Below are 15,495 nucleotides of genomic sequence, written 5' to 3'. Positions count from 1 at the left end.
GTCATTTACATGATTAAAAGCCCAACCGTTAATTTTTTTCCCACGCACTCTGCATCTGCTACAAAAGGCTATGATTTGATACTTCCGTAGATCGTTTCTCCCGGCTGCTGTCAGACTGTACAATGATCAATGCTAGTACTGTGGTAACCATAGCAACCAGGACAATAATCATGTCACTACCTGCTGTATTTATTAGTGCAATAATTTAACTTATGATGCACTCAAGTCACTTTACATATATTACACTACATATTACATATATATATTACTTATATTTGACCTGCCCATATTGTAAATATCAGAGTAACTTGTCGTACATTTCACGCTGAAGTCATTTTACCTGAGCACTCTCACACCCCGACGGTGTATATATCATCCCGGCAGTGCAGCACTGAACTGAACAATGGTAGCCTAGCTTTACCTGGCACTCAGTGCTTTTTTTGGTTCTTGTTTTTGAGAGATGCTTGTTGTTTTGTTGCATACCCTTCTATTCATGCTGTTCTATGCTGCGATGTGACACTGAAATTTCCCCATTGAGGGATGAATAAAGGCTTATCTTATCTTATCTTATCTTACTTTGCTACATTCACTCCTTCATCTGTCATCATAGTTTAATCATTTTTACAGTGTGCACGAATATTACATTTTGATAATGGATCAAATACATTTGGCAGAAAAAACAATTTCAGAGGAAAATTTGACCTTGTCATTAAATGAGGTGCACGTCCAAATTCAGTATTCCCATAGATGTTTGGCGCCTCCTGATTTAACTAATCCGTTACATACATTTCTGATCGCAATGTATTTCCATTAAAAACCCCAAGCAGTCTGGACCTGCAGAGGTACAAAATAAAGTTCAGCTCTGACACTCGACGAACAGAGGAAAGTGGGATCAGAGTCATTTTGGTGCTTAAAAGTCCAACTGTTTATTTTTTTCAAACCATGCTCAGACTAGGACCTGAAGCCTGACGTGCAGCTGTTAAATCAGACACAAAAGGCTGCAATTTGACACTTATCTGCTTTTAATCCTTCATCTCCCATCGTGTTCACACTGTTCAGGGCAGATGGCAGACAGCGTGTGTGGCGTCGTGTGGGTGAGCGGTTTTCTGATGTCAATGTTGTGGATCGAGTGGCCCATGATGGCAGTGGGGTTACGGTATGGGCAGGCGTCTGTTATGGACGAAGAACACAGGTGCATTTTATTGATGGCATTTTGAATGCACAGAGATACCGTGACGAGATCCTGAGGCCCGTTGTTGTGCCATACATCCAAGAACATCACCTCATGTTGCAACAGGATAATGCACGGCCCCATGTTGCAAGGATCTGTACACAATTCTTGGAAGCTGAAAATGTCCCAGTTCTTGCATGGCCGGCATACTCACCGGACATGTCACCCATTGAGCATGTTTGGGATGCTCTGGACCGGCATATACGACAGCGTGAACCAGTTCCTGCCAATATCCAGCAACTTCGCACAGCCATTGAAGAGGAGTGGACCAACATTCCACAGGCCACAATTGACAACCTGATCAACTCTATGCGAAGGAGATGTGTTGCACTGCATGAGGCAAATGGTGGTCACACCAGATACTGACTGGTATCTCCCCCCAATAAAACAAAACTGCACCTTTCATAGTGGCCTTTTATTGTGGACAGTCTAAGGAACACCTGTGCACTAATCATGGTGTCTAATTAGCATCTTGATATGGCACACCTGTGAGGTGGGATGGATTATCTCAGCAAAGGAGAAGTGCTCACTATCACAGATTTAGACTGGTTTGTGAACAATATTTGAGGGAAATGGTGATATTGTGTATGTGGAAAAAGTTTTAGATGTTTGAGTTCATCTCATACAAAATGGGAGCAAAACCAAAAGTGTTGCGTTTATATTTTTGTTGAGTGTATTTTGATAGTATCTGTACCTAGATGCATTGCTGTATGTGGTTAAATAATTTTAAAACAAGTTGAAAACATAAAAGGTTCATTCAGTAGTTCAGTGCAGTTGAACCCAAAATGGTTCCATGACCTGAGTTGACGCCACTCTCCAATCAAGGCACTCTAGGGGAAACCAGTCAGTATCTGGTGTGGCCATCATTTGCCTCACCCACAGCAAATGAATTCCTAAATAAATAAATTCCTTCCTCAATGGACTATTTGTTGAAATAATAGGCAAAAACTTTTCAGACAAGCAAAAGGAACATCACCCAAACAAATAAACAATCTTAATGAACTCTATCAGACCAAGTACCTTGTTTTGGACAGATTTCTGAGACTAATCAACTGTAAAAGGAAATAAAGAAGAGGAAGGGGAAAACAAAAATTGGATGGAGCCAAGATCAATTCCACTCAAGGACTACTCAAACTACTACGAGCAGCAGTGAAGGGCAGATGAAATGAAGAAATAATGGGAAAAAGGAATGAAGGCAAAACACTTGAGTAAACTGCGGTAATGAAAATCTTTAGTACTTATGACAGCCAGATTTTGTTTTTAACAAGATTGATCAAGATGGACTGATTGTAAGATTCCTCTGTTTTAAGTATAACAAGTTTATGTTGTCACCTTCTTCATAACCTTTTTCTGTTTCATCCATCTCCCCGCTTGCCATCCATTACCTTTTTTGGGGGGGATGTGGGTGGCTAGTGGTGAGAGGGATGAAATAAGTATATATTTTTTTTCTTTTCATGACCGTTATTGAGCATTTCTCTGTGGCAGCCCATTGCTCTCCTGAGGATGTTCCAGCTGTTCCTTTCAGCTGCTCGACCCTTTCAAAGCAGTCCTTCTTATTGTTCTGGGAGCTACTGTGCCATCTTTTAGCTTCTCAGCGGTGGAGTTGTCTGTAAATCAATGCGCCTGATGGCACTGATGTGTGTTAGCAGGCAAGTTTAGGACTGACGGGAGGCATTACGGATCTATATTTACCGACTTAAGAATGAGAGAGCATTGTGTTGTCCACATTGTTGGCACTGAAGGCCACTTTGAGCTTTGGGGTCACTGTCACTGTGCCATATGCAAACAGCCAGAGTAACAGAGAGGAGGAAGTGGGGCAGGCGAGACAGAAAGATTGATGTAGCTTGATCATTGCAGAAGAGACAGAAAGGAACTGAGGTGCAGCCAACCGACAGATCTTCGAGGCCCAGTGGACTTCTCGTGTTTCTTTGAAGACTCTGTGAGTGGGATTTACTTTACTTATCTCTCATCTGGAAATCTACTTTCATCAGTTACGACAAGCTACAGACTCTTTAGATTACACAACAGCCCTCATTGAAAATCTAAAATATGCTGTTAAATGCTACTAATTATTCATTAAGTTTGTTAACATTGAGTCTTTGCTGGTTTTCTCTATTTGATCTCATTGTTTTATGGCCACGGGGGATGCGGCTTTTGGATAATCTCTAGAGACATCATACAGAAAACCCCTGTTGTGTTCATATTGCACTTATCCATTCAATACGTACAACAAATCTATAGTTCCTCTGATGTTTGCCATTTTACCTCAAATCAGAGCTTTGAGGGGCTATCTCATTTCACCCCAGAGACTGAAAGCTGCACCATGTTTAGAAAAAAGAGCATTGCTATGCTTTTGCTTCCCTCCCAGCAGAAAGTACCCATGGAGACTGATCAATTTTAATGTGCCAGAGGTTGACCTTCCATTAACAGTGCTCAAACAAAGCCTCTCCCATTGCACAACAGTAGCAACAGAAAAAAAAAAAAAAAACAACCAGGAAATCAGCAGGCTCTGCAGTCTATTAGCCAGTTAGCTAACTTGTTTAGCCTTTCCCCAATGAAATTGAAGGAGATGAGGCAAAATGAAAAGGCATAGCTATTGTTGAAGGTTCCAACACAGGTGGTGGCGATTGGGAGTGGGTGAATGAAGCCATCACTCAAGCACAACCCAATTGTTTTAACTGGGAACACTGTGCATTCAGGTCCCCAGAGCTGACACATGATTAATGATGGGTAGGGTTTGGGCAGCAGCATGGCAAACGTCAACTGGTGAATTATTGTAGCTCTGTGGCCCACAAAGGGGTGATTCATTTAACAAGCAACTAAAACACCTTCATCCACACCTCTGCCAAGGGACTCCACACTATGCCACTGTGAACAAAGGTATAATATGCAAAATATGGGCAAATTAACAGTCACAATAAAAGAACTTTTTTTTCTTTCTTTCTGAAAGGAGGCAAACCTTATGGAGGCAATCCACAATTTTGAGTTACTCTGCCCTCTGGGGCTAAGCGTGCAAGGTTGCTGCTTGGACAGGTGGTTCTGTCTTGCACTGTTGGCTATTCAGGGGTCTACTTTGCCTGATTTAGTAAGTCCTCTGTTCAGTTGTTTGGTCTTGGGTAACAATGACCTCTCTGTGTCTCTGTGTATTGGAATGTTGTTGCTCAGTTGCCAAGCTTGGGGGTTGGCATGGACAGGTGGCTGGTGACACAATTGCCATTCTGCCTAAAAATACATACTGCAGTTTATTCTGAAGGATTACACTCTTGAATGCTTTCCTCTGAAGGATCTGGGGGTGATGAGGCACGATATCACTCCTACAAAACCACAGTCAAGATTATTACAACTTGCTCCACAACCTGGCATGGGCCATTAGGGATGTGCAGATTTGGGTGGGTGTCTGGTTTATCCCCTGCACCTTGACTGGGGATGTTGTTCGGGATGTCAGGTCACTGGGCATCTGCAAGTGCTGTGAACAGATGTACTATATGACAACAAGGCCAGAGTAAAATCCTACCTGGTCTACAACCCTTTAAATGTAGATTTACTCTATTTCCATTTTGTCATCTTTTAGAGTTAGGGTTAAAGTGAAGGCAGGTGACATAACAGGAATGTACCAAAAGTGGAAACCATAATTGGGTTATTTAATGGAAATGGGATTTTTTTTTTTTCTTTTAGATATGCTACTGTAGTGAATCCAAAGCACATCAATAAACAATGCATTATGACAACACTGAAACATCTTCAGAGTTTAGTGAGTGGTAACTTGACAACAAAACATGTAGTAATGAGGTCTTTCAGAGAACAATGTTCATTGCTTCCAAGGTTTTTCTTTTAATTTTTTTTTTTCTCCAAGCAAAGACTGGCTCATCTGTGTAGCCTCACTTCTACTCTGCCCTCTCTCCACAGGCACTAGTTTGGGATAACCATGGAATCCACCACTGTGACACAGCGAGTGCAAGAGGAACAGTCATCCCGGATGTTGCACAGCATGAAGCTGTCCTCTGAGAGTAAGAAAAAGACCTTCAAATCCAGGTGAAAATAGTCTACACATCAAACATAACAAACATATATATAGTAATACACGTTACATAAGAACAGATTTGCTGTCACACTTTAGGGCCCCTTCACACATAACAAAAAGTTGGGCAAAAGAAGAAGAAACCGGACGAAAAAAGGGTGAAAAACATTGAGTTGGCAAACCGCGAAAAAATCCAGCTGCTGTCAGGAAAGACACACGGTCGGACAGGGGTGAACGATCCTACAGTGATGGTTTTGTGCACTTGATGATACTTGATGAAGCCATACAGCACCAGAAACCTAAGCAGGGAGGAGTGCATCTTCAATTACAGATTGTCAAGGGCACGAAGGGTGGTGGAGAATGCCTTTGGTATTTTGGCCAACAGATTCCAGGTACTGCTCACCACCATGCAGCACCTTGCTGACACAGTCAGATTCATAATGAGGGCATATATCCTGCTCCACAACCTGATGCGCGCCTGCTACCCAGTCCTGCAGAACAGGCTTTTGGACTGTCAACTGCAGAATGGACAAATGGAGCCAGGAGAATGGAGGAGGGGCCAGAACCTTGCCGACACTGTGGATGTCCAAGCACCAAACAAGCATCAAAAGCAGGCAAGATGCAGTGCAACCTAATCAAACACTGGTGCAATTCACCTGCTGGTGCCATAGCCTGGCAAGACAGGATGGTGGACCAAGTGTAAAGACAGACCTTCAAACCCTGCGAACACACTTGGACAGTTCACCACCTCCCTCATGAATTCATTGGCAGTTTATAATGTTGGATGTTATCGCCATGTATTGGTCTCCACTTTACAAGAAAGCATATCATGACTTACAACCCTGTCTGTGTATTATTTATGTGTCAGTGGACTATGAGTACATAGCATGTGAGGTGTGCATCACTGTTATAGCATGTGCACAATTAATGGTCTTTATCAGTATAGGTCTAATTAGGAGGTCACAAGAAAGGGACACTGACATCAAGGTTAAACAAACATTGTTTTTTATTGTGTGCATAAGGGTCATTATAAAGGTGATACCACAAACATCACACACACACGTGACCTGTCCATGGCATACTATTGTCCACACATCTACGGAGAGGTGTCTCCCTGTGGCTGTGGAGTTGCAGGTGTCGACGGCAGTAGAGCAGGCGGTGTGTGGAGGGCCCTTGTGCACGGCGAACTGACATCCCCCCATCCACTGGGTGACAGGGTCAGGGAGGCTGCCAAAACATCATGTGTCGACTCCAACACATGTGGCACAGTGTCTGCTGGATGTCTTGGCTGATCAGTGGCACCAATGGTACCTGGCAGATACTGGGGGAAAGCAGGTAGCTGTGGCTGCTGAAACCGCTGTGATGGCAGGTATTGGGGGACGGCAGGTGGCTGTGGGTGCTGGAACCGCTGAGATGGCTGGTACTGGGGGTAGGCAGGTGGCTGTGGCTGCTGGTACAGGCAGTACGGCTGGTACAGGCCCTCAGGAGGTGCACACAGGGACCGGCTTGGCCTGAGTGTGGCAGGTTGAATGGAGGCCAGCTCGGCAGAGGAGGAGGAGACGGTGGCACTGGGGTTGTGCAGCAGGGTGGCAATCTTACTCATCATGGCGTGGACTCATGAGCCCTCTGAGCATGTCCGATACAGAGGTAATGAAGGGCTCCCTGGGTGAGGGCGGCTTCTTGCCAACAAGCTGGGACAGCAGCTGTGTGTTGGCCTTCATGCTGTCCCTTATCTCCCTCAAGCATTCCTCCTCCTCTGCATCCTGGCGCCTCCTCTTCGTTGACTAGCTGGTGCCACCTTTGCTGTAGCATGCACCTCTTGAGGCCTATGCAGCAGTCGTCTCTATGTGGGAGAGCAGCCCTTCAATCTTCACCTACTCCTCTCGTGTTGGCTGCATCACTGGGGACACTCTCAGCCTCCGACCCACCCTCAGATGCGGCTTCTGCAGGGTCAGGGTCAGCGTCATGAGGCAGCTGTGAGAATAGACAAAGTAATTACAGGTCCATTGTGTTGCATTATGCACGCAATGTATTACGAAGGAAAACAACATAAAATACATGGTAAGTACAGATGAGATAATACACAGGTTGTAAAACATTACTTACAGGTTTCATGGGTGCAGATGACCGGTGTCTCAGTTGTTCCTCGTAGAAGGCACGTGTCTGCAGCACATACTTCTCCCTGTCTGTGAGCTTCTTTGCAGTCTGGCTCGACCTGACCTTGTGCAGCTTCACATACCACGTATGCATGCCTCTCCACCAGCCCTGCAGATGTTCAGGGGAAACGTTCAGCTCCCTCCCTTTGTCTTCCCACTAGGCCTTTTTCCTTTTGGTGTCCTTGAACAGCATGTGCCCCCTCCTCCACAGCAGCTCATTGTCCCTCAGCCACTCAAAAACAGCATCCTCATGTTCTGGTGGGAGAGTGAAGTTATTCCTTGGCTTCTTCTCTGGCTCCTGGACTGCTGCTTTCTCCATGCTCTTTGTTCCCCTACCCTTCCCCCCGCCAACGGTAGCACGTGGCCCTCATGTGTCTCCAGCATAATGACGTCCAGGAATGTCCTGCAGACCTCTTCAACAGCGGCGGCCTCGGGTGGCGGGGTGGGAGACTGGTCCCTAACTGTTGCTGGAGGAGGTGGGGTGGCAGAAGCAGCCCTCTCCTCTGCAGCAGTGATGGCCTTCTGTCTCCTTCTCCCCCGCTTCGTCCGTGTATGCATGTTGTCGCTTTCTTGTCAGTGTAGATAGTAATCCTGGCAGGCCCGAGTGCGCTTCCTTTATGACTGCAATGCAGATGCCGCGCATGCACTGTACAACCACTGTCGCCGCAACACGTCCGCAATGCATTCCCAATACATTGTCATATTTCCGTGTTGGTCGCAATGCGTCCGATCCATTTCCTCGGTACATGCATTATACATCCATGAGTGGTCATTGTATATCCGTAATGGCCGCAATACATTCCACAACATTTATCAGCTGTACCCCTCATGCGGGAGCCTCCGCGGTTGCTTTCACTTTTATTCCCTGGTATATCCACTTTGATTCATCACATATTCGCTATATATTTGTGATATATCTGTAATTCCTACTGGGACATCTGACATTTTCGGCGAACTTTGTGGCAGATACCAGTGTGAGCCCAACTGTAGTATCCTCTCCCCAGTGGGACCGGCCCTTAATGCCTGTGGGGATAGGCTAACTGAAAAGTTATCTTTTATAAGGCTAAACTGATAAACCACCCAAAAATTATCGGAAGCTACAAATAACTGATAACTTCGAGTATTGTCTCCAGTACACTTGCAACTACTAACAACCTCATTTTGAGTTTCAACACCATGATCGCTTCTGGTAGCATCAATGATGACTACAAACCCAAACAATGACTCAGCACTTCTGTCTTTGTGCGCCCTGCCCACTGCTGGAAGCTCATGTTTACTACATAGCTTCCAGCAGCAAAGCAGATGGGAGGAGCAGCAAAGCTCAACTCTCTACTCAATAACAGCGATGTCGTGAGGCGGAGGTCTTGGAAATTAAGCAGTGCTGACTTATGGTTTGGTTTGTAAATAAAATTTATACTGATAGAATAACTCCATTAATGTCAATTCTGTCATTTGTACAAAGTTAAAATATAACATTTTGTAACAAACACAGACAGATGGCAAAGGGATTATGGGTAAAATGTGCCTCCCCTAACAATGATTGGTTGACGCATTCATTCTATGTAAACCAACATGTCAATGTGAGGTGTGTCATGTTTTGGTGTTTACAGATAAATGTGCTTTTGTAAAATATGCCATTTTTTTATTTGTAAAAAAAAAGTATTTTCAAAAAAGTTGTAATTAGATAACAGGTCTGATATAACTGGTGTCAAAATAAATAGAACACTGCCATGATGGTGTCCAGATGCTCAGTAGTTAAGCCAGGCTTACACTGTGTGAGTTTTGGCCCTTTTTCAGCCAATATTTCACTCGTGCGAGAATTTTTTGCATCGTGCCAAGTTTCAGCTTAATTGCGCATCCTGCATCGTGTAGTATACATAAAGTAACAAGCTGCGTTTAACCTCTCAAGACCACCTCCTGATCGGAAATCGTATGGTCGGATGAAAATAAAACCTGTTTGATATTCTGGTCAGCCATCGTGACGGTATCCCACTGCTGAAACGCTACAAACATCTAACCTCTCGCACTGTGCATGCGCAATCACCGATGCAGAATTGGAGAGAGCATAAACAGTGATCATCTCTTTGGGAGAGCAGCTTCTGTTTCTTTCCCCCCTTGCTTCAACTCATGTAAAGTCTTGTATTTTTTGTTTTTTTTTTAACTTTGATGTCTCCTATCGAGAGTTTTTGTAAAAATAAGAAATGTTAATAAAATTTGAAAAAAAAGCTTCTGTTTATGTTTTGCTTCTGGAAACACAAGTCTGACGTGTGGTTCTTGAACGTACAATGTGAGCAGTCAGATCGCATCAGAGCATCAGGCTGTATAGTGTGAGAACATAAATCGTGCGCTCTGAACTTTTACACCGTGCGGTTTTGTCGTACAATTTGAGTTGGAGCAGAGTACAATGTTTGGAAATATTGTACAGTGTTTCCCCAGCTTTAGTGAACACTACTGGCAAAATTCCAGATAATCCGTGTCTGCTACGTTTAAGATGCATGGAATTTAATAAACGCAAACTGAATTTCAGACATCTTATATAAATTACTCTGGAACTAAGATGACAGACAGTGTTTGACATAAACAGGACTCTAAAAAGCAAACAGGAATTGTTTGCAATGATTCCAATTGAAAATAATGGAGGAGCAACCTGAGCTTCTTCTGGCATTTTTACATAAAACAAACACAATATCAATGTCTATAAAACCCAGAGAATATATTCACGAGAGTTTTAAGGACAATATACAAAGAGTTTAATGCTGTTGTCTGTGTGGACCCTGATCAGAGCGTCTCAAATGCATTTCTTCTGTCGTGAATGTACTGACATTACCCATAATGCACTGCTAGGCACAGCATGTCCACACTAAAACCTTCAACATTAGTGCATTACTTTAAAACTAAAACATATATCTGATATTTTCACTTTATAAAACATCAGACGTGACATTAATTTAAATAACTTGTCCGAAATTAGTTTGGTTAAAATTTTAACCATAAGTTAAAACTGTATGCCTCTGGATGACTTTGCCATTGCCTACAGTGGTTTCTTTTAGAACTAGCTCTCCTCTGTTTATGGAGGATAGAACTGCACATCTGCTACAAAACATTTTACAGGTAGGTACTCAACTGATTTTAGGTTGTATAAATGTTTGTAACTATTCAGCTTTGCTTACCACATCTGGAAAAATATGTTGGCGGTCTAAAAATTATCAGACCAAAACTTATCGGAAGATAATTAGCACGATAATGGCTTTCAAAGTTATCTGAAAAGCTAATCCGATAATGAAAACATTATCTTCGATAATTAGCGGATTAGCAGAACTGTGCCCATCACTGCATAGAGGTGAATGGATGAGCCAAGGGTTACTGCCGATAATTGATTTATATAACCTGAAAATAGGGTAGACCCTAGGATTGACCCTTGAGGCACGCCTTGGGTGACAGGGGGAGGAAATGAGACGACTAGACCAGATTTTAAGTACTCTTTTCATCCTCAAAGATAGCTTCTGAACTAGCCAACCGAATTATAATCTATACCAATGTCAGTTAGTTTGTCTAAGAGAATAGAATGATTAACTGTATCAAATGCTTTGGCCAAATCTATAAAAATTGCTGCACAGCACATTTTGTTATCTAAGGCAGAGGTTATATCATTCAAAACTTTGAGAGTTGCCCTAATGCAGCCATGAACCGGTCTAAAGCCAGACTGAGCAGCACTGACAATATTATTTTGGAGAAAAAAAAATTTCAGAGTTGTTTATTTGCAGTTGTCTCTGTGACTTTTGATATGCAGGGCAAAACTGAGATGGGCCGATAACAGTTTGGATTGATCTCCACCTTTTAAAAACAGGGTGTACAACTGCTTTTTTCCAGGCTAATGGTTTGGCTAATGGCTGTTTCAAAAGACAAATTTATTATGTCCTTTATTGGTGAGGCTATAATACGAGGTCTGTGAGAAAACAATCCGACCTTTTTATTTTATGCAAAAAATATATGGGTATGTTTTTATGTCAGCCAAGCTTGAACCTTTGTGCGTTTTTTCACGCCTGTCGGTTGCGTCATTTGCCTGTGGGCAGGCTTTGAGTGAGCACTGGTCCACCCCTCTTGTCGTTGTTTCATTGCGAGGAAATGGCGGACTGATTTGGGCTTTTTTTTCCATCAGAATTTTTTCAGAAACTGTTAGAGACAGGCAGCTGGAAACCATTCGAAAAATTTATCTGGCTTTCGGTGAAAATTTTACAGGCTTCACAGAGAATAAGGAGTGTTACTACAGCTTTAAGGACTGCCCACAATGGCGCACGGCGCGCCGCGCTCCGAGCCGCCATCGAGAGACAGAAACCACCACATCATTTCTAAACGGATGGCTGTGTGGAGCCGGGACCGTCGTGTGCAATTTCTCTGGTTATCACAAGAGCTGGACATCAGCCATTTTCCGGCAGATCTCACTTTTAACAAGAGATTTTGTCATGGAAGTCATGACCGATTCGCTGATGGAGCGAGACAAAGGAACACCTCCGTTTCGGAGTGTTAAAGGACAAGTTGGGACAAGCTTTCAGTGCTTACCAGTCTAGTGAGTATAAGAGAAATTGTGGAGAGCTGGCCATGTCCCAACTTGTCCTTTAACACTCCGAAATGCAGGTGTTCCTTTGTCTCGCTCCATCAGCGAATCGGTCGTGACGCGCAAAGCCTCCGCGCGGCTTTCCATGACAAAATCTCTTGTTAAAAGTGAAATCTGCTGGAAAATGGCTGATGTCCAGCTCTTGTGATAACCAGAGAAATTGCACATGACAGTCCTGGTGGTTTCTGCCTCTCAATGGTGGCTTGGAGTGTGGTGCGCCGTGCGCCATTGTGGGCAGTCCTTAAAGCTGTAGTAACACTCCTTATTCTCTGTGAAGCCCGTAACATTTTCACGAAAAGCTAGATCAATTTTTCGAATGGTTTCCAGCTGTCTGTCTCTAACAGTTTCTGAAAAAATTCTGATGGAAAAAAAGCCCAAATCATTCCGCCATTTCCTCGCAATGAAACAACGATGAGAGGGGTGGACCAATGCTCACTCAAAGCCTGCCCACAGGCGAATGACGCAACCGACAGGCGTGGAAAAACTCATGCATGCACATGAAGGTTCAAGCTTGGCTGATGTAAAAACATATGAAATCAAATCCATATATTTTTTGCATAAAATAAAAAGGTCGGATACTTTTCTCACAGACCTCGTATGTGCTGTAGACCTGATGAAGAAAGGAGCCATTTCACCAGATCCGGCTGGCTTTTTAGGGTCAAGGCTTAGCAATTCTTCTAATACTGTTTGTTCTGAGACTGGTTGTAGACTAAAGGTATGTATGCTGAGATAAAGGTTGATTCCGACTGTGTAGTTCTGCAATAAGGATTGAAAATATTTGCAGATTCAGAAATGAAGCAGGATTTTATGAAATGTTCACTGAAAATATTATTCATTCTTTGTTTGAGATTATGACATCATCTACTTTGATTGATACAGGCATCTGAGCTGAAGGCTTGTTTTCAAGCTCTCTCACCGTTTTCCAAACATTTTTCAGATTAGATCCAGACATAGAGAATTTATTTTTAAAATAACAAGATTTTGCATTTCTGATGGCTTGTGTGGTTTTATTTCTTATTTGTCTGAAAGTTTGCCAATCTGCACATAATTTTGACTTTTTAGCCTTCCGCCATGCAGCATTCTTTTGTTGCACTAGTATTGTGAGTTCATTTTGAAACCAAGGACTATTGCGATTTTTTAATTCTCATTTTCTTGATAGATGCATGTTTGTTAATAATTGAATTGAACAATTCATGAACATGGCCTAAGCTTCATTTACTGTGGGTATTAAGCTTACTCGAGACCAATCCACTTTTGACAGATCATGAAGAAAGGCTTGACTATTAAAGTTTTTTAACAATCTTTTTTGACAAATGCGAGCTGGTTGTTTTATAGTACAGTTTGACTGAACACATGCTATCCAACAATGGTCACTAACGTTCAGGGTATTTTATGTAATATTTCACAAATCTGCCAACTAAATTGGTACCAAAAAGTTTTATCACCAATGTGTTCATAAATATGTGTAATAACATGTGTTAAAATGTTGAAATCCAACTCCAGTGGGAAACCTTGAAAAAAAATCTGCTTAAATTAGGGTACCAATAAATGATTTTTGAAAAATTGAATTTTTTTTTTTTTTAATTGGGCCTTAACTAACATATGAGGGGTGAAATCAGGTTTTTCATAATTCTGAGTTGATTGTTAGCATTTATATACCACTACAAACACTCCTTTGTTAAAAAAGGCCACACTCACTTTTACATTGACATTCAAAATAGCTTTATTTTACATAATTAAATAATAATCATACTCAGAATTATTTATCATTCACAATGTCAAAAGCTTCAAGAGTCATTGTCTATGTCTGTAAAAGTACTTTTTCAGGTACATTTAACATATCCCAATTTAAGTCACCCAGTAAGACTAGTTCAGATCTTGTAAAGTGGGCTGAATCAGTACTTAACAATTCTAAGGTACTAGCTGGGGCTGATGGTGGGCAGTAACATCCAGCCACTGACAAATGCATGTTGCTGACATGTAATGTGATTACATGTCAACAATGGTCCGCTGACAAATGCATAACTGTAGTGGGTCTGTGATCATTTCAACCAATACAGACATCACATCATCAACAAGGGTCATGCCCACCTCTCCATTGCAGCAACGCACTCACATAGATGGGCTCACGGCTCCAGGCTGTGGGGCAATTGACCTGACCACGCTGATTTTCTGTGAGGCTGCAGTCAGGCTGGCACGTGATGGACGGAATGTGTGGATGTTGTGATGCTGTGTCACGTGATGTGCCTGTCTGGTCAGATGGCGCGCTGGGCTGGGATTTTATTTTAATTTCTCTTGTAGACTGGGATTGGGATATGCCATGGTATTCCAGAGCTGTCAGCTGTTCTTTCATGGACATGACAGCCATCCAGCTGTGTGTGCTGCACTGAAAGCGATCACACTGCACCGCATCCACCGTGCAAGCAGTCACAACGTCAGCCACACCTCGATAGGCTTGTGGTGTGGGACATGGAGGGTAACAACACAATCACACCATCTGTGTTGTGGGACACACACACACACACTACACCCTTGCACTCCATTTGTGTTGTGGGGGAGCACACTGTACACTCGCATGCTATTTGTGTTGGGTGAGCATGCTGCACACTCGCATGCGATTTGTGGTGCTGGGGGGAGGGGGGGGAAACAGCACACTCACATGCTATTTGTGTTGCTTGGTAATGGCACAGTCGCAGGGCACTTAGAAAATGTAGGGCCATTTGCACAGCCAGCTTGAAAGTGGTCTGCCTGCTTTCTATTTTCGTACTAGGAGTGTGAATAGACCCACCTTTTCTAAGTGCCCCGTGAGTGGGATTGGATGTTCATGACTGGCACCTAGACTCCAGCCAACTCCAACCGAGAATGGGTCAATTGGCCATTCATCGACATTCAGCTGCTGGTGTGAAGGCTGCCTTGATCATGCCATTCGGCCACAGTTTGACATGGCCGATGATTTCATGCAGCTCCTTGGCTGCGGCACGATATGTCTGACCTGAACATGCTGTGCGAATGTTCTGCAACATCTAGGAAACCCTGGTGTAAGCTGATGGCATTAGATTTGTACCAAACACTGATGCAGATCTGTACCCAATCTGTCATCCTAAAGCTCAGTGCAGCAAGCAAGTGGTAAAATGTTCCATCTCATGAATAGGTGTCACAAGTGGCAAGGTCACTGCCAGATTCAGCTCTGCCCCTTTTTGCAGCTTCAGATGGTTTTTGCGGCCCGATTTCTATCTGCAACCCACCTAGAAACTGACCGGAACATGTGGACAGTAGGCTTAAGGATTAGAAGAGTGCATAGATCATTGGCCAGCAAAAGGAAATTTGAGGACAAGGTCATTTGTTATGTTTGTGTGTTCAAACACAGTCAAAATTGAGCCCTCACATATGCAAGCAGCCCAACACAGGAGGTAGATGCAAAAGTCTAGATGATTTATTATCCCCACAAGTGCCAAAGTGCTAAACAGTCCAAACA

At 43.1% G+C, this 15,495-nt stretch overlaps 1 protein-coding gene across 1 annotated transcript in view; it reads left to right on the top strand.

Annotated features, from left to right (window-relative positions):
* The first annotated feature begins 3,049 nt into the window (after positions 1–3,049).
* Positions 3,050–15,495, top strand: part of myom3 (myomesin 3) — a 362,966-nt gene continuing 350,520 nt past the window's right edge. Inside the window, exons 1-2 of the mRNA XM_034174111.1 lie at positions 3,050–3,170; positions 5,138–5,263. Coding sequence (XP_034030002.1) covers positions 5,157–5,263 — 107 coding nt within the window. The 5' untranslated portion in view covers positions 3,050–3,170; positions 5,138–5,156. The remainder of the gene's footprint in view (positions 3,171–5,137; positions 5,264–15,495) is intronic.

This window comes from Thalassophryne amazonica, chromosome 7, assembly GCF_902500255.1.
Source record: "Thalassophryne amazonica chromosome 7, fThaAma1.1, whole genome shotgun sequence".
NCBI lineage: Eukaryota > Metazoa > Chordata > Actinopteri > Batrachoidiformes > Batrachoididae > Thalassophryne > Thalassophryne amazonica.
The sequence above is the reverse complement of the archived record's forward strand: the minus strand, read 5'-3'. Positions and strand labels throughout refer to the sequence as shown.